This window comes from Procambarus clarkii, chromosome 18 (assembly GCF_040958095.1).
Source record: "Procambarus clarkii isolate CNS0578487 chromosome 18, FALCON_Pclarkii_2.0, whole genome shotgun sequence".
In the NCBI taxonomy this organism is placed as follows: Eukaryota; Metazoa; Arthropoda; class Malacostraca; order Decapoda; family Cambaridae; genus Procambarus; species Procambarus clarkii.
The window spans coordinates 41,702,193-41,722,192 of record NC_091167.1 but is presented as its reverse complement, the minus strand read 5'-3'; the positions used below and the strand labels follow the sequence as shown (position 1 = coordinate 41,722,192).

The following is a 20,000-nucleotide window of genomic DNA, read 5'->3' as shown; positions in this document are numbered from 1 at the left end:
TCACGATCTTCTCCATCACCTTGCATGGTATACAAGTCAAGGACACTGGCCTGTAGTTCAGTGCCTCTTGTCTGTCGCCCTTTTTGTATATTGGGACCACATTCGCCGTCTTCCATATTTCTGGTAGGTCTCCCGTCTCTAGTGACTTACTATACACTATGGAGAGTGGCAAGCAAAGTGCCTCTGCACACTCTTTCAGTACCCATGGTGAGATCCCATCTGGACCAACAGCCTTTCTAACATCCAGATCCAGCAGGTGTCTCTTGACCTCCTCTCTCGTAATTTCGAACTCCTCCAAGGCCGCCTGGTTAACCTCCCTTTCTCCTAGCACAGTGACCTCACCCTGTTCTATTGTGAAGACCTCCTGGAACCTCTTGTTGAGTTCCTCACACACCTCTCTGTCATTCTCTGTATACCTGTCCTCGCCTGTTCTAAGTTTCAATACCTGTTCTTTCACTGTTGTTTTCCTTCTGATGTGACTGTGGAGTAGCTTTGGTTCGGTCTTGGCTTTGTTTGCTATATCATTTTCAAAATTTTTCTCTGCTTCTCTTCTCACCCTGACGTACTCATTCCTGGTTCTCTGGTATCTCTCTCTGCTTTCTGGTGTTCTGTTATTCCGGAAGTTCCTCCACGCCTTTTTGTTCAGTTTCTTCGCTTCCATACATGCCCTATTATACCATGGATTCTTCTGTTGCTTCTCGGATTTTTCCCTTTGGGCCGGGATGAACCTGTTTACTGCCTCCTGACACTTTTGGGTAACATAGTCCATCATACCCTGTACAGACTTGTCTCTGAGATCTGTGTCTCAAGGTATTTCACTTAGGAAACTTCTCATCTGTTCATAATTCCTCTTTCGGTATGCCAGCCTTTTGATTCCTAGTTCTTTTTGGGGGGAGATAAGTCCTAGTTCTACCAGGTACTCAAAGTTCAATACACTGTGGTCACTCATTCCCAAGGGCGCTTCCATCTTAACTTCCCTTATATCCCATTCATTTAGGGTAAATATCAAATCAAGCATTGCTGGTTCATCTTCTCCTCTCATTCTTGTTGGTTCTTTGGTGTGCTGGCTTAGAAAGTTTCTTGTTGCCATGTCCAGCAGCTTAGCTCTCCATGTTTCTGGTCCTCCATGAGGGTCTCTGTTCTTCCAATCTATCTTCCCATGGTTGAAGTCTCCCATAATTAGTAGTCCAGATCCATTCCTGCTAGCAACAGAAGCTGCTCTTTCTATTATGTTAATGGTGGCCATGTTGTTTCTATCATATTCCTGTCTAGGTCTTCTGTCATTTGGTGGTGGATTATATATGACTGCGACTATAATTTTTTTCCCTCCATTTGTTACAGTACCTGCTATGTAGTCACTGAAACCTTCACAGCCCTGAATATCCATCTCCTCAAAATCCCAGCCTTTTCTTACCAGCAGAGCTACACCACCCCCACCTCTTCCTTCCCTCTCTTTCCTCATAACATAATAGTCCTGTGGGAACACTGCATTTGTTATCGTTTTCGTGATCTTTGTTTCTGTGAGGGCTATTATGTCTGGGTTTTCCTCTAGTACCAGTTCTCCAAGCTCATTTGCTTTATTTGTAATTCCATCTATGTTAGTGTACATCGCTTTGAGGCTCACTTTCTTCTGTCCCTTCTCAAATCGCCTCCTTGGTGAGTGTTCTGCTGGTGGGGGAGGCTGTTCCATGGGTGTGAGGACCTGTGAGGTGGATAACAGGGTCTCAGAGAATACTGGGATGAGGGGCGGGGGATCCAGTGAAGGGGGAGGGACAGGGTGGGTATGGGGTGAAAGGGGAGGGAGGACGGGAAGGAAAGGGGGGGAGGGAGGACTCGGGAGGAGGGGAGGGGTAGAAGGGTGGGGATTGGGTGTGGGAGGAGGGAGATTTGGCTGAACATTTGAGTGGGGGCAGGGAGGGTTTGGGGTAGGGGGGTTTTCTATGCAGAGGAGGGAGGCGGGGTTGTCCTCCCTTCTGGTGTTACTGGGTAGCTGGTTGTGGGTTCCCCCCTCGCCTCTGGGGGTGTTGTGTTGGGAGCTGTGACTTCCTGGTTTTCCCCTCTCGCCCTGCGCCTCTTCCTTGCTTCTGCCGCTACGGCTCTCTCCTCCCTTGTCATGTCTTTCTGAAGGAATACATTTTTTAATTTTCACACGTTTTTCAGGGAGCTCTTCCATGATAGGATCTTCTCCTTTGTGTTCTCGTTTGCAAACACTATCTTTATCATTCGGTCTCGGTCTTTGTTGTACCGGCCTAGCCTGAAAACCTTCTCAATGCTATGCTCAGCCCCTTCCATGTCTAGTGCCTTTAGTACTTCATTCACTGCTGCTTTGTCCTTGTCATTCCACTCTGTCCTATTAGATCCTTCCTGCTCCTTAATACCCACAGCAACCACTGATCTGTTCCTTTCCAGCAGTTGGCTAGTGGAGCGTGCCGCCTCCTGCGAGGTGGCTGCTTTCATGGCCACCTCCATCACTGCAGTCATTACTTCAGAGTTTTTTTTTTTTAGTATTTCCGCAAATGTTGCTTTCATTGTGGCATTCTCATCCAGAAAACTATTACCACCTTCTCCCTGGGTGGTTTTCTGATTCTCAGCCTCGATACCATTCTCTTTGAGGGCTCTAATCTCCTCCTTTGCTGCTGTCAGCTCTCTTTTCAGGTTGCTTATTTCGTTCTTCATTTCCTGCATCATTTCTTGCATCTCCTGCGAGGTGGCTGCTTTCATGGCCACCTCCATCACTGCAGTCATTACTTCAGAGTTTTTTTTTTTAGTATTTCCGCAAATGTTGCTTTCATTGTGGCATTCTCATCCAGAAAACTATTACCACCTTCTCCCTGGGTGGTTTTCTGATTCTCAGCCTCGATACCATTCTCTTTGAGGGCTCTAATCTCCTCCTTTGCTGCTGTCAGCTCTCTTTTCAGGTTGCTTATTTCGTTCTTCATTTCCTGCATCATTTCTTGCATCTCACTCTTGATGTCCTCCAGAAACTGGGCGAACATTTCCTTCATCTCGTCACCTTGGCTCTTTCCTGTTCCCCTGGGACCTCTGGCTGCCATGCTTGACCCTGTTGGGATGGGGGAGGGAGAGAGAGAGAGAGAGAGGAAGAGAGAGAGAAAGGGAGAGAGAGAAAGGGAGTGATAAAGGGAGAGATAAATGGGTGGGTGGGGGGGGATCCGACCCTTCCACTGAAGTGAGAAGAAAGTAGAAGGGGAGGGGGGGGGGAGGAGATGGGGAGAGAGGCGGGAGGGAGAGAGAGGAGAGGGAGAGAGTGGGTGAGGGAGAGAGCGGGTGAGGGAGAGAGCGGGTGAGGGAGAGAGCGGGTGAGGGAGAGGAGGGGGGGGAGGTGTGTGTGTGTGTGTGTGTGTGTGTGTGTGTGTGTGTGTGTGTGTGTATGTGTGTGTGTGTGTGTGTGTGTGTGTGTGTGTGTGTGTGTGTGTGTGTGTGTGTGTGTGTGTGTGTGTGTGTGTGTGCGTGTGTATGTGTGTGTGTGTGTGTGTGTGTGTGTGTGTGTGTGTGTGTGTATGTGTGTGTGTGTGTGTGTGTGTGTGTGTGTGTGTATGTGTGTATGTGTGTGTGTGTGTGTGTGTGTGTGTATCTGGATGTATATATGTATTTGTGTATAAATTAAAGTTATATATGACCGCATTACTTGCATTGTTGATCTTATTGTATAATCTTCCTACGCTTCTATTTTCTTGCTTTCGGGATTAAGAAGAGCAATCAAGTTAGCGAAATTCATGGCAAAGAAACTCTAATGATTATTGAAGGGTATATTTTCTACCATTTATAGGTAGAAAAGAGAAGGGTGTATTTAGATCACTTAGAACTCTAAATGATCCCGGTCAGGATTCGAACCCATGCCGCTCAGGATCACCTCTAAACGTACACAGTACTGGGACCACCTAATCAATGATAGTATATGTATATATACATATACATATAATATATATATGTATATGTATTGGGCGGAGACGTTATTAATGCAGTATATTGAACATACCTATAACATTCTAGGCTGTGGAAAGAAATATATCACTAGTTGTTAACCAAATAATATGAAAATCGTAAATATGTTAGCAATATCCACTATGATATATTGATAAATGAAAACACATTTTCTGGTGTATCAAATTCCCAATGAGGTCAATACAATGCTGTTGGTTATATATAGAGTCAACAGAACTAGGGAGTCCCTATTTTATTATTACTTCACAGGGGCGCTAATGAGCCCTCATGTAAGCTATTACTGTCCAACTATTCTCACCGCACTCCAAAATAGACATAAATCATTTTGCATGCATTGCAATGATAATTGACAATATTAATCTAGAACATTAAAATTTATAATTAAGGAGAGGGGGGGGGGGTTACATAGGAGAAGGGTCCCTGGGCCAGTAGTTAAGACCACCTTCTCGAACCTTGGACTCACTTGAGGACTGTTACGTATCATTTCTTCAATTTTCATTTTCATATTATACACACTGCCTCTAATTGTGATAGGGACATTTTCAGCTAGGATACACGTGAATAATAAAATCAGTTAATAACCAACTGAATCCCTATGTCTTTAAGTAACGCTATCCTCCGTGATATGCTGGAACATACAACGTATATCAGTCTTATATGATTCCATGTATATTTAATTGCCTTAACTAATTCATGGGCAACTCAACCTCCACGAATATTAATTATTAGAATTCCCCCGCTCCCAAGTTAGAAATAACTTACATGAATGTCTGAAGGATAGAGAGAGAGTGGAGTCTATCTGTTACCCTAACTCCAACTTGTTCTCTGGGAAAAAAGTTAGAAGAGTCCAACTTAAATCTGCTAAAAATAAAGAACGTGGGTCAGAAGCTTTCCTTGTAGTTTAATGAATAAACAAGGTGGTGGCACTGATAAACAAGGTGGTGGCACTGATAAACAAGGTGGTGGCACTGATAAACAAGGTGGTGGCACTGATAAACAAGGTGGTGGCACTGATAAACAAGGGGGTGGCACTGATAAACAAGGTGGTGGCACTGATAAACAAGGGGGTGGCACTGATAAACAAGGTGGTGGCAGTGATAAACAAGGGGGTGGCACTGATAAACAAGGGGGTGGCAGTGATAAACAAGGGGTGGCACTGATAAACAAGGTGGTGGCAGTGATAAACAAGGGGGTGGCACTGATAAACAAGGGGGTGGCAGTGATAAACAAGGGGTGGCACTGATAAACAAGGTGGTGGCAGTGATAAACAAGGTGGTGGCAGTGATAAACAAGGGGTGGCACTGATAAACAAGGTGGTGGCAGTGATAAACAAGGGGGTGGCAGTGATAAACAAGGGGGTGGCAGTGATAAACAAGGGGTGGCACTGATAAACAAGGTGGTGGCACTGATAAACAAGGGGGTGGCACTGATAAACAAGGGGGTGGCAGTGATAAACAAGGGGGTGGCAGTGATAAACAAGGGGGTGGCAGTGATAAACAAGGGGGTGGCACTGATAAACAAGGGGGTGGCACTGATAAACAAGGGGGTGGCACTGATAAACAAGGTGGTGGCAGTGATAAACAAGGGGGTGGCACTGATAAACAAGGGGGTGGCACTGATAAACAAGGTGGTGGCAGTGATAAACAAGGGGGTGGCACTGATAAACAAGGGGGTGGCACTGATAAACAAGGTGGTGGCACTGATAAACAAGGTGGTGGCAGTGATAAACAAGGGGGTGGCAGTGATAAACAAGGGGGTGGCAGTGATAAACAATGTGGTGGCAGTGATAAACAATGTGGTGGCAGTGATAAACAAGGTGGTGGCAGTGATAAACAAGGTGGTGGCACTGATAAACAAGGGGGTGGCAGTGATAAACAATGTGGTGGCAGTGATAAACAACGTGGTGGCAGTGATAAACAAGGTGGTGGCAGTGATAAACAAGGGGGTGGCAGTGATAAACAAGGGGGTGGCAGTGATAAACAATGTGGTGGCAGTGATAAACAAGGGGGTGGCACTGATAAACAAGGGGGTGGCAGTGATAAACAATGTGGTGGCAGTGATAAACAAGGGGGTGGCAGTGATAAACAATGTGGTGGCAGTGATAAACAATGTGGTGGCACTGATAAACAAGGGGGTGGCAGTGATAAACAATGTGGTGGCAGTGATAAACAACGTGGTGGCAGTGATAAACAAGGTGGTGGCACTGATAAACAATGTGGTGGCAGTGATAAACAAGGTGGTGGCAGTGATAAACAAGGTGGTGGCACTGATAAACAAGGTGGTGGCAGTGATAAACAAGGGGGTGGCAGTGATAAACAAGGGGGTGGCAGTGATAAACAAGGGGGTGGCAGTGATAAACAATGTGGTGGCAGTGATAAACAAGGGGTGGCAGTGATAAACAAGGTGGTGGCACTGATAAACAAGGGGGTGGCAGTGATAAACAAGGGGGTGGCAGTGATAAACAAGGGGGTGGCAGTGATAAACAATGTGGTGGTGGCAGTGATAAACAATGTGGTGGCAGTGATAAACAAGGGGTGGCACTGATAAACAAGGTGGTGGTGGCAGTGATAAACAAGGGGGTGGCAGTGATAAACAAGGGGGTGGCAGTGATAAACAATGTGGTGGTGGCAGTGATAAACAATGTGGTGGCAGTGATAAACAATGTGGTGGCAGTGATAAACAAGGTGGTGGCACTGATAAACAAGGGGGTGGCAGTGATAAACAATGTGGTGGCAGTGATAAACAACGTGGTGGCAGTGATAAACAAGGTGGTGGCAGTGATAAACAAGGGGGTGGCAGTGATAAACAAGGGGGTGGCAGTGATAAACAAGGGGGTGGCAGTGATAAACAAGGGGGTGGCAGTGATAAACAAGGTGGTGGCACTGATAAACAAGGTGGTGGCACTGATAAACAAGGGGGTGGCAGTGATAAACAAGGGGGTGGCAGTGATAAACAATGTGGTGGCAGTGATAAACAAGGGGTGGCAGTGATAAACAAGGTGGTGGCAGTGATAAACAAGGTGGTGGCACTGATAAACAAGGGGGTGGCAGTGATAAACAAGGGGGTGGCAGTGATAAACAAGGTGGTGGCAGTGATAAACAAGGTGGTGGCACTGATAAACAAGGTGGTGGCACTGATAAACAAGGGGGTGGCAGTGATAAACAAGGGGGTGGCAGTGATAAACAAGGTGGTGGTGGCAGTGATAAACAAGGTGGTGGCAGTGATAAACAAGGTGGTGGCAGTGATAAACAAGGTGGTGTCACTGATAAACAAGGTGGTGGCAGTGATAAACAAGGGGGTGGCAGTGATAAACAAGGTAATTATAAACAATGATAATGGAATAAAGTGGCGCAGTGGGTAACACACTCGCTCCGGGCTTCGCAAGCGATTTGGTCTGGTTCGTATCCTGGCTGGGGGAGGATTGACTTGGCACAAGTCCTTAACTGAACGCCTCTGTTCACTCAGCAGTGAATGGGGTACCTGGTTGTTGAACCATTTGGCGGATCGTGTTGCAGGAAGGAATAAGATTAAGGACCTGCCTGAAACAAGATACGTTCTGGAGGGCTTTACAAGATTATAAGAACTCTGGTATAATATAAATCAAATGAAACAGGAATTTCCTTAAGTACTTTCGTATATTAATACATCTTCAGAAGGAGTACTTCTTCTGAAGATGTATTAATATACGAAAGTACTTAAGGAAATTCCTGTTTCATTTTTCCTCCGTGGTCTGACACTGTCATATTTTTAATCACGTGTTTATTTTCGTGATATATACACACAAATCAAATAAAATAACAAGTAATATCATAGTTATTGAAGAGCGAAGCGATAATTAGATAAAGAAAGTTTACATTGGCACTGTAGTGTTAGTATAGAGTTGGTGCATAGAAGGATCTTCACATGAATATGAAGACTATTTACATTATACAATTTGCATTGTACTGAACCAATGTGACTATACTCAAACCTTAACCTAACCAACCACATGTTAAATTTAACTTATGTCTAGGATTATGCACTGATGTATGTGTGTCCTGTCAAGTTTGTATGCAATATTGCACGGTGGTGTAGATGTGTTATCTTGTGTTAGATGTGATATCTTGTGTTAGATTTGTTATCTAGCCTTGTGTTATCTTATCTATGTGTTAAACCCACGTTGTTTAACACTGTCCTCCCCCGTGTTTCCACAGGGCTACCACCTGATAGGTCAGGCCACACGACACTGCCAGGCCAACGGGATCTGGACCTCGGCACCCCCAGAGTGCAGAGAAAACTGTAAGTTCCTTCATCTCTCATTTGTTATTGTTGAGAATATTGACCTTTCCTTGCTGAAGTAAGTTGTGATCTCAGACCTTTTTTTATAGTATATTGATACAAATTTTTTTTTGTGTGACTTGAATTCATATTATAATTAATTCTTATATTCTTATTGTTATTATTATGTTGTTTAAAATTCGCTACCTGGAACATAAAGTTCCAAGTAGCACGGGCTATGGTGAGCCCGTAGGGTTATTATAAATATTAATATTGTCTTCTTGTTTCTTACCTCTAGTGTTAGTGGTGAATTTCAAGCACATTGTATATGATAACTGTGTTTCAACTTGTCAGCAGCGTTATCAAAGCGTTCACATAACTGATACAAGGAATTCTTTTTTTATAAACAAATTCATCTTGACCCGAGTAGATCTTGTGGGTCAGACATAATGGGGGTGTAGGGAGACACAACTCATTCTGAGGAATGGTATTCTTCCTGGCCTCTGATATCTATTGCAACACTGCTGCAACATACCATTACCATCACTCTTACCACCTCTTTCTCCAGGCTCACTATCATTATCTCAATCATTATCATCTTCAACACTATCTCTTCCGTCGCTGCCAACACAAGACAGATGGGAAACATTGAAATGATTTACATGTCACTGCCACCATTAGCACCACCACCACTGTCACCATTAACACCACCACCACTGCCACCATTAACACCACTGCCACCATTAACACCACAACCACTGCCACCATTAACACCACCACCACTGCCACCATTAACACCACCACCACTGCCACCATTAGCACCACCACCACTGTCACCATTAACACCACCACCACTGCCACCATTAACACCACTGCCACCATTAACACCACTGCCACCATTAACACCACAACCACTGCCACCATTAACACCACAACCACTGCCACCATTAGCACCACCACCACTGCCACCATTAGCACCACCACCACCATCACTGCCACCATTAGCACCACCACCACTGCCACCATTAGCACCACCACCACCATCACTGCCACCATTAGCACCACCACCTTATCTGAGAACTACTTCCCCCTGCACCAGTCCTCCTTCCTCACCACCTCTACCAACAGCTGTCATGGACGTTGATTGATTACAGGCAGAGAAGGGTTGGAGAGAGAGAGAGAGAGAGAGAGAGAGAGAGAGAGAGAGAGAGAGAGAGAGAGAGAGAGAGAGAGAGAGAGAGAGAGAGAGAGAGAGAGAGAGAGAGAGAGAGAGAAAGAGAGAGAGAGAGAGAGAGAGAGAGAAAGAGAGAGAGAGAGAGAGAGAGAGAGAGAGAGAGAGAGAGAGAGAGAGAGAGAGAGAGAGAGAGAGAGAGAGAGAGAGAGAGAGAGAGAGAGAGAGAGAGAGAGAGAGAGAGAGAGACGTATAAAATACAAAGGGAAATCACAATGGATAGAATTGAAATGTTCACAATGACTCCCAAGTGAGCATGGATGGCAGTTTGAGACTCGGACGAACCAAAGAGATGTTATACAGTTTTCATTTAGCATAAGAGTAGTGGGGAAATTCAAATGAACTAAAGGAGCAAGTTGTGGAAGCAAACTATATTATTTATATTAAAACTATGTATTATAGAGAAATCGTCCAGGAGTGATACTGCACTAGACAGCCTCCAGCTGGAATGGAAGGGGGGTACAAGAGCTATCGCTCGACCCTGAAGGCTCAAAACGTATAATACGTAAATAGAGAGACAGGTAAAGGAACACGTAAAGGAACATTGTGAGAGGAGCGTGTGTGTCGCTTTCAGACTTGCTCTTAATTATATGGATGGTGAAATACTGAAGAAACTGTTCATGACTTTTGTGGGACCAAAACTGGAATATGCAGCAGCTGTATGGTGCCCAAATCTCAAAAAGCACATAAATATACTGGAAAAGGTGGAACGGCATGCTACAAAATGGCTTCCGGAACTGAAAAAACAAATGTTTCGAGGAGAGACTAGAGGCGTTAAATATGCCAAAACTAGAAGATAGAGGAAAGAGTGGTGATATGATCACCACTTACAAAATACTATCAGGAAGAGATCAGATTTATAAAGAGGAATTCCTGAAACCATCAACTTTATGAAGATGATGATACAGATTCAAGCTCAGAAAACAGAGGTGAGGTGAATATTAGAAAATTTTATTTTGCAAACAGAGTGGTTGGAACTAATTAAGTGAGAAGGTGGTGGAGGCCCAAACCATCAATAGTTTTAAAGCGTTATACGACAAAGAGTACTGGGAAGACGGGACACCACGAGCGTAGCTCTCATCCTGTAATTACACCTCATCACACACACACACACACACACACACACACACACACACACACACACACACACACACACACACACACACACACACACACATACTGAATTATAGACATTGTTCAAAATGTTCACTTAGTAAACCTCAGGAAACCTGGTGATATATTCGGTATAAGCCAGTAGGCAATAAATCATTACCGTAGAAGTTGCCAATAGCATGTCCAGGCTCTTAGCCATTAAATATACAAATTATCATAACAAATTAATTAATGAAACACTGTACCAACTTATTGACATAATAGACTCAAACAGAGTAACAGATCAACACTGGCTGGTCATAATATTAACTAATGAACTCTCTAATTCAACAGTTGAAAAATGGTAATTAATATAATTCCAATATATACTTTTCCTATGATTATCTATATCCATAAAATTGCCAATCGCCTCCCTAGCTTCTTAGACTTTTCGTGTTCAGTTCCCGACCGTCCAAGTGATTGAGTATGAGTACCATTCCTTTCCACCGTCCCATCCCAAATCGTTATCCTGACCCCTTCTCAGTGCTATATAGTCGTAATAGATTGGCGCTTTGTCCTGATAGTTCCCTTCCCTTCTAAGACTGCGCCCTGCCTCAATACCTGGGGCCAGATTCACGAAGCAGTTACGCAAGTACTTACGAACGTGTACTTCTTTCCTCAATCTTTGACGGCTTTGGTTACATTTATTAAACAGTTTACGAGCATGAAAACTTGCCAATCAACTGTTGTTATTATTATAAAGAGCCTCCTGGTGCTTCGGAGCTCATTAACTGTTTAATAATTGTAAACAAAGCCGCCAAAGATTGAGAAAAGATGGACTGGTTCGTAAGTGCTTGCGTAACCGCTTCGTGAATCTGGCCCCTGGTCTATAACAACACCTCGGTACACTGGAACATCTGTCATTCGATTACCATGTTCCGAGGATAGAACCCGCAGCTCTGTTGCAGCCTTGACGCTGCCGGATCGAGCGGTGACGTCCCTCCCAACCCTCTCCTCTCAGGTGGGAGAGGATGATATGTCCACGGTGCTCTGGATGTCTACGAGAAGACGTGATGACCTCTTGAGCTGTTGACTCGTGTCCAACTCTCCCACCAGTTACCCTCTCCGAGGCTGACAAGGGGCCCTTAAAGTTTTTCGTTGCTGTGTGGATAATGTCTTGGTTACCACCACCCTGTTCTTGGGGCTACTTTACCGTGGGATTGTTTCGAGGATCAACGTCCCTGTGGCCCAGTCTCTGACCAGGCCTCCTGGTTGGTGAGCTGGTTAACCAGACCATCAACGTAGCTGCTAGCAGGTGGAGGTATAAGTCACAGTCTGGTTGATCAGGTATCCTTTGGAGGTATATAGCGCTCTCTATTTTGAACCAGCCAGTTATGCCCCTTATGAGTAGTAAGAGAATCTTGACAAGTCTTGGGCCTTTGATGTTGATAGAGGACTCTCTCAGAGTACATGTTGCAAATTTGCATTTCAACAAAGCTGTTTTGCACATCCAGCAATGCCTCCTGATCTCATGTGATGTTCCTTCCGTGTGTAGATTGGAAACGTAACTTCAATTTTTTCCATGGTTAATTATTATGTATCAAACTTGGAATGGGGCTGTTATTGTGGATCAATATTCCACTTTTGATAGAGTTGAGAATCTTCATTGTTATGGAGTCTCTTGTTTGTGAAGTTCTTGTTATCCAACCTGTAATTTTTCTTGCGATTTTGACAACTACGATATTGTGATGAGGTCTTCCGCCCTTACTACTCTTATGGTAACCTTATTTTTATGATTACGTCCAGGTATTTTTAATTGCTTTTCGTTCTATAGTGGGATTTGACAGTCTTTTCCATACAGTTGTGACAGTAACTTTAATGTTCTTTAAAAGCAAAGTCTTCTGACATGATTACTCTCAGATCGTTTTCATTGTATTCTCTTTCCATAGTACGATTTGGCAGTTTTTTATATGTGGTTTCTGTTTTTAAATATTTTTTCCTTAGCGTAGGAGGTGGAACTTATTTTCATTAAACATTTAATTTTGTGTTAATCATTCTAAGACCTGATTTGCATCAGGTTGAAGGTTTGCTGCGTCCTCTCTGTTATCTACTCTTATAAAAATACTTGCATGATCTGCAAAGGATGATACGGCACTATAGTTTATATCCTTGTCTGCATGCCATAAGAGAATGAGAAAAGAACTGGAGCAAGCACAGTACCTCGAAAATGTCACTATAACTCTCCCTTCACTACCAGAACTATTGTCGAATATTCAATGGTATCAGGGCAGAGCTTCGTTATTACTGGACACACAAAAGGGACCTTGAGGAAGGATGGAAGGGAGGCCAGAGAGGTCGCTTGCATCAATCTACCTCTACCTTGCATCAATCTACAATCTACCTCTCAAGACGGTAGCTTTGTTTAAGCCAGTTAGTTGGTGTTTTCTTTTCCTAATGACGTCCCACCACAGTCCCTCTCCTCCCAGAGGCCCGGGACCTGACGGTGGACGCCCACACAACACCCAAGAGACACTACGTTTTGTTTAAAGACGCAAAATATATTTTGTTTCAGCAAATTAAATTATGCAATGTGTTAGATTTATCAGATTTTATTGTAAAGGAAAATTATCCCAAATTTCATCCATGATGGGACGGGCGGATCTGTGAGTCTAAGGAGAAGATGTCAATATGCTCCAAACTGTAAGGGTTCGGGTTCCATTCTCGGCCGAGGCAGAAACAAATGAGCAAAGTGTTTTTCATTCGATGCACTTGTTCACCTATAAGTAAATAGGTATCTGGGAGTTAGAGGTTACGGGTTGCATCCTGAGGATGCGTGTGTGTTTGTGTGTGCGGGTGTGTGTGTGTGTGTGTGTGTGTGTGTGTGTGCGCGGGTGTGTGTGTGTGTGTGTGTGTGTGTGTGTGTATGTGTGTGTGTGTGTGTGTGTGTGTGTGTGTGTGTGTGTGTGTGTGTGTGTGTGTGTGTGTGTGTGTGAGTGTGTGTGTGAGTGTGTGTGTGTGTGTGTGTGTGTGTGTGTGTGTGTGTGTGTGTGTGTGTGTGTGTGTGTGTGTGTGTGTGTGTGTGTGTGTGTGTGTGTGCATATAACATAGAAAAAATAGGTCGGGAATAAGTAACATTAGACAACGGACAGTTAGAAAGGCGGAGTCCAAGAGCTAACAGCTCGATCTTGCAGGCACAAATAGTAAATACACAAAAAACAAACACGCTTAATAAATGCTGACGTCGACCAGCAATGACGTCGACCAACAACGACGTCGACCAACAATGACGTCGACCAACAATGACGTCGACCAACAATGACGTCGACCAGCAATGACGTCGACCAGCAATGACGTCGACCAACAACGACGTCGACCAACAATGACGTCGACCAACAACAACGTCGACCAACAACGACGCCAACCAACAATGACGTCGACCAACAATGACGTCGACCAACAATGACGTCGACCAGCAATGACGTCAACCAACAACGACGTCGACCAACAATGACGTCGACCAACAATTATGCTAACTGTTCAATAGAGCTGCCTCATAACTGCATTTCGACCTGCCCTCGACCTACCCTCTCGACCTGCTCCTCGACCTGCCCCTCGAGCTTACCCTTGACCTGCCCCTCGACCTTCCCCTCGGCCTGCCCCTCGACCTTACCCTTGACCTGCCCCACGACCTTCCCAAACGACCTGCCGCTCGACCTACCCCCTTGACCTGACATTCAACCTGCTCCTTGACCTGCCCTTCGACCTGCCCCTCGACTAGCCCTACGACCTGTCCCTTGACCTGCTCCTCGATTTGCCCCTCGAACTCATCTCATTCACTTTATATCCCTTTTCTCACTCTATTTTCTCTCCTTATCCTGCTTTCTCTTTATTTCTGAATGTTTATTACTCTATTTCTCTCTCTCTCAACTCATTCAGTATTAAAATTATCTAAATTATTGGCAACCAAAACTAATGGATTGAGTGATTGTCTGACTAACTGTAACAGGGAACTTGGACTCCGGCTTCAGACAAGAGCTATCCAATTGACGTGCAGAAGTTGCCCAGACAGAGAGGCTGAGGAGTTGAGGGGGTTGAGAGTTGGGTCTTCACAAGTTTACAATTTCTGAAGGATCTCTCGCGGATTGACTGTCAACTTCACCCTGAGTTCGATACTTGGATGGGGTGCAGAGAGGTCCGGATTTGATTAACCGGATGGGACGCCGGGATGGAACAGGAAGCAGGATTGGGAATGACATATGATGATATATATATGGATATATATATATATATATATATATATATATATATATATATATATATATATATATATGTCGTACCTAGGTACCTAGTAGCCAGAACGCACTTCTCAGCCTACTATGCAAGGCCCGATTTGCCTAATAAGCCAAGTTTTCATGAATTAATTGTTTTTCGACTACCTAACCTACCTAACCTAACCTAACCTAACTTTTTCGGCTACCTAACCAAACCTAACCTATAAAGATAGGTTAGGTTAGGTTAGGTAGGGTTGGTTAGGTTCGGTCATATATCTACGTTAATTTTAACTCCAATAAAAAAAAATTGACCTCATACATAATGAAATGGGTAGCTTTATCATTTCATAAGAAAAAAATTAGAAAAAATATATTAATTCAGGAAAACTTGGCTTATTAGGCAAATCGGGCCTTGAATAGTAGGCCAAAAAGTGAGTTCTGGCTACTAGGTACGACATATATATATATATATATATATATATATATATATATATATATATATATATGTCGTACCTAGTAGCCAGAACGCACTTCTCAGCCTACTATGCAAGGCCTGATTTGCCTAATAAGTCAAGTTTTCACGAATTAATGTTTTTTCGACTATCTAACCTACCTAACCTAACCTAACCTAACTTTTTCTGCTACCTAACCTAACCTAACCTATCAAGATAGGTTAGGTTAGGTTAGGTAGGGTTGGTTAGGTTCGGTCATATATCTAAGTTAATTTTAACTCGAATAAAAAAAAATTGACCTCATGCATAATGACATGGGTAGATTTATCATTTCATAAGAAAAAAATTTGAGAAAATATATTAATTTAGGAAAACTTGGCTTATTAGGTAAATCGGGCCTTGCATAGTAGGCTGAGAAGTGAGTTCTGGCTACTAGGTACGACATATATATATATATATATATATATATATATATATATATATATATATATATATATATATATATATATATATATATATATATATATATATATTAGTATATTTTGGTAGCAGTCTTTCCTGTAGACATATACTATTAAATATGACCGAAAAGGTAAGATTAATAATCCTAACACGAATTTTCTCAATCTTTCGTACATTTCTTTTCACTGTTGGAGGTAAATCAAATATCAATTCTCCAAAATTCATTTTTATTTCTAGTCTGACGCGACACGAGCGCGTTTCGTAAAACTTATTACATTTTCAAAGACTTTAGTTCACAAATACACAATTGAATAGAACTTACGCATCTCCGATTTTATATCTACATTTGAGTGAGGTGGAAGGGGTGATGTGGCATTAACACAAGACAGAACAAGAGGTGGCATTAATTGGGTATTAATTTCATCAACACAAGACAGAACAAGAGGTGGCATTAATAGGGTATTAATTTCATCAACACAAGACAGAACACGAAACAATGGGTATTGAATAGAAGTGTTTGTAGAAAGCCTATTGGTCCATATTTCTTGATGCTTCTATATTGGAGCGGAGTCTTGAGGTGGGTAGAATATAGTTGTGCAATAATTGACTGTTGATTGCTGGTGTTGACTTCTTGATGTGTAGTGCCTCGCAAACGTCAAGCCGCCTGCTATCGCTGTATCTAGAAATCCTAGTAAACAACACAGAAATCATCGATAGATACAGCGATAGCAGGCGACTTGACGTTTGCGAGGCACTACACATCAAGAAGTCAACACCAGCAATCAACAGCCAATTATTGCACAACTATATTCTACCCACCTCAAGACTCCGCTCCAATATAGAAGCATCAAGAAATATGAACCAATAGGCTTTCTACAAACACTTCTATTCAATACCCATTGTTTCGTGTTCTGTCTTGTGTTGATGAAATTAATACCCTATTAATACCACATTTTGTTCTGTCTTGTGTTAATGCCACATCACCCCTTCCACCTCACTCAAATGTAGATATAAAATCGGAGATGCGTAAGTTCTATTCAGTTGTGTATTTGTGAACTAAAGTCTTTGAAAATGTAATAAGTTTTACGAAACGCGCTCGTGTCGCGTCAAACTAGAAATAAAAATGAATTTTGGAGAATTGATTTTTGATTTACCTCCAACAGTGAAGCGCAATGTACGAAAGATTGAGAAAATTCGTGTTAAAATTATTAATCTTACCTTTTCGGTCATATTTAATAATATATATATATATATATATATATATATATATATATATATATATATATATATATATATATATATATATATATATATATATATACTTCCATTTCCATTTATACAAATTTTCACCCTCGTACCCAATACACATCACCCTGTTACACTCCCAACACCCTCTGCAACACGTCACAGCCACACTCCCACTACACTCACTTGCCTGCATTGTTCACCATCCACGCTTTAAACCATCCATGCCTACAACCATCCACGTCTACAACTATCCCCGCCTATAACCATCCACGTCTACAACCATCCACGCCTTCAACCATTCACGCCTTCAACCATTCACGCCTTCAACCATTCACGCCTTCAACCATCCACGCCTTCAACCATTCACGCCTTCAACCATTCACGCCTTCAACCATTCACGCCTTCAACCATTCACGCCTTCAACCATTCACGCCTTCAACCATTCACGCCTTCAACCATCCACGCCTTCAACCATCCACGCCTTCAACCATCCACGCCTTCAACCATCCACGCCTACAACCATCCACGCCTTCAACCATCCACGCCTTCAACCATTCACGCCTTCAACCATCCACGCCTTCAACCATCCACGCCTACAACCATCCACGCCTTCAACCATCCACGCCTACAACCATCCACGCCTTCAACCATCCACGCCTACAACCATCCACGCCTTCAACCATCCACGCCTTTAATCTTCCACGCTTACAGCCATCCTTGCCTACAACCATCCACGCCTACAACCATCTATACTTACAACCATCCATACCTACAACCATTCACACCTACAACCATCCACCGTTAACCATCCTACAACCATCCCTCTCTATCTCTTGTTAACTAGCCTTAACAATTATAAGGTGAATGATCATCATCTACCTACCTCAAGACAATCGACTTGAGAATGGTCCAGGACGGACCGAAACGTCGTCGTCCCTTCACCTTCTAGTGTGTGGTCTGGTCAACAAAAATACCTAAAGAGGAACATTTTACAACGTGGTGTGATGGTCAATGCCTCAGACGCCTTTGAGATTGGTGTTATAGAAACTGATTCTCGCAGAGGGTACGAAAAGGCTTCATAACTTACAACACAACGACGAATATCAACCTGGTTGATACCTGGTTGATGGAGTTCTGGGAGTTCTACTCCCCAAGCCCGGCCCGAGGCCAGGCTTGACTTGTGAGAGTTTGGTCCACCAGGCTGTTGCTTGGAGATCAAGATGAGTATTGATCGCCTAGATCACACATTACATAAACATTCAGTTTTTTATACAATCCAGAGAGCTATCGCGCCCGGAGGCTGCAGTTTCCTGTTTCAAAACAATAAAAAAGGGAATTTCAGCTCTAAGTGCTTGTCCTTGTATTTTAAGGGAAACTGTGCGCAGATGGTATGCAAGCCAGGGCTGCTGGTGTTCCATATTGCATGAGAGTCTGCCTTCACTGGCTGGAGACTGGAATAGCAGTACGGTGAAACTGCGGTGATAAACCATGACTGATAGGTTTGTGTGGGAAGGACTCTGCTACCACACACACACACACACACACACACGCTGGTAAATGGTTCAGACAGGTGGTAGCGAGCTGTGAGGATAATACTGCAGCTTTCTTCCTGCGGGGTTGACCTTGCTAACTTGTATAGTCCCAACAGGTTATCTTGAGATGATTTCGGGCTTAGTGTCCCCGCTGACCGGTCCTCGACCAGGCCTCCACCCGCAGGAAGCAGCCCGTGACAGCTGACTAACTCCCAGATACCTATTTACTGCTAGGTAACAAAGGGAGCTGTGGGTAAGTGAGGCTGGGCCAAGAGCCCGCAAACAACAGATGTCTGCCATCTCCCTCCAGAAAAGGTGCCAGATATCTCAGTCAGCAAAGGTGCCACATGACACAGTCACAGCGCCATCTATTGACGCATAATTCTGTCAGTTTACTGAACGGAGAGATGGTGTGAGAAGGGTATTAATATTTCCCTACTTGTATATTTACTAATGATTAATTATTTATTTTCGTGACTGGTCCAGTTACTTTCGTCTCTTATGCAGCTTTCAAATAAATGGTCAATTTAAAATATCTGTCCATTAATTCATGCCGCAAATTTCAAATATAAAAATTAGATAGTGAGGATTTTGCTTTTTTGTTATGCAGTGAAAGTATTTATTTGATTTAGAATGTTTTTGTCTCTTCTGTATTTTAATCTAATATTTAATGAAAAATATATATAAATATACTTTACCACGAGTTATCCGGGTTTGTTAGTCTGTCTCTAGCTATCTCTGTCACCCCTTTCCTCGTTCTTTCCTATTATCCTTCTCCACGTGCCTTTCAACTCCCCCCCCCCCCTTCTTCTCTCAGTAAATACATGTTTAAGAAGCACTGAAACCTTTGTGTGCATCTAAGAAATTATATTGTTATGGTATAAAAAGTACCTTATTAATCACCATATTTTACATATTTATTTATTTATTTATTTATTTATGTATATACAAGAAGGTACATTGGGATTGTGAGAATACATAACATGGTAATTACAATCTTGTAAAGCCAATCTTGTAAATATGACTCCCTCACTTGACTCCATGAAAATGAGAAAAAGGGGGATGTTTGTAATTACTAATATGTCTTCAAACATTGGAATTAAGTGTACCCTGACCAGCCTATGACCGTCCAGTACCCCAGACTAGTCCTCCCTGCAGACCACACACTCTGGCCTACGGTTCACACCCTTTACGTCATACTCAGATGGCAAAGGAATCACAATGGATTGATATGTTAATAAAAGTCTTTTTGAGGCAATAGTGAGACTGGAACTTGCGTTTTGGTGAGTCTCAGACACTTCGATCTACCCACTATCTATCCATCTATCTAACTGTTCATCTATCCATTCATATATCCATCCATCCATATATTCTGCCATCTCACCGTCTATCTATTTTTCCATCCATTCAACTATCCATCATCTCTCCCCCAATGTATCTCTCTCTGTTCATCCATCTATGTATCCTTCTGCTCATCCATCTATCCATTCGT

The 20,000-nt window shown here is 43.1% G+C and overlaps 1 protein-coding gene across 1 annotated transcript in view; it reads left to right on the top strand.

Moving 5' to 3' along the window:
• Positions 1 to 20,000, top strand: part of LOC123754441 (Hig-anchoring scaffold protein) — a gene marked incomplete in the record, with an annotated part of 296,891 nt that overhangs the window by 205,230 nt on the left and 71,661 nt on the right. Inside the window, 1 exon segment of the mRNA XM_069326544.1 lies at positions 8,157 to 8,241. Within this exon segment, the coding sequence (XP_069182645.1) occupies positions 8,157 to 8,241 (85 nt within the window).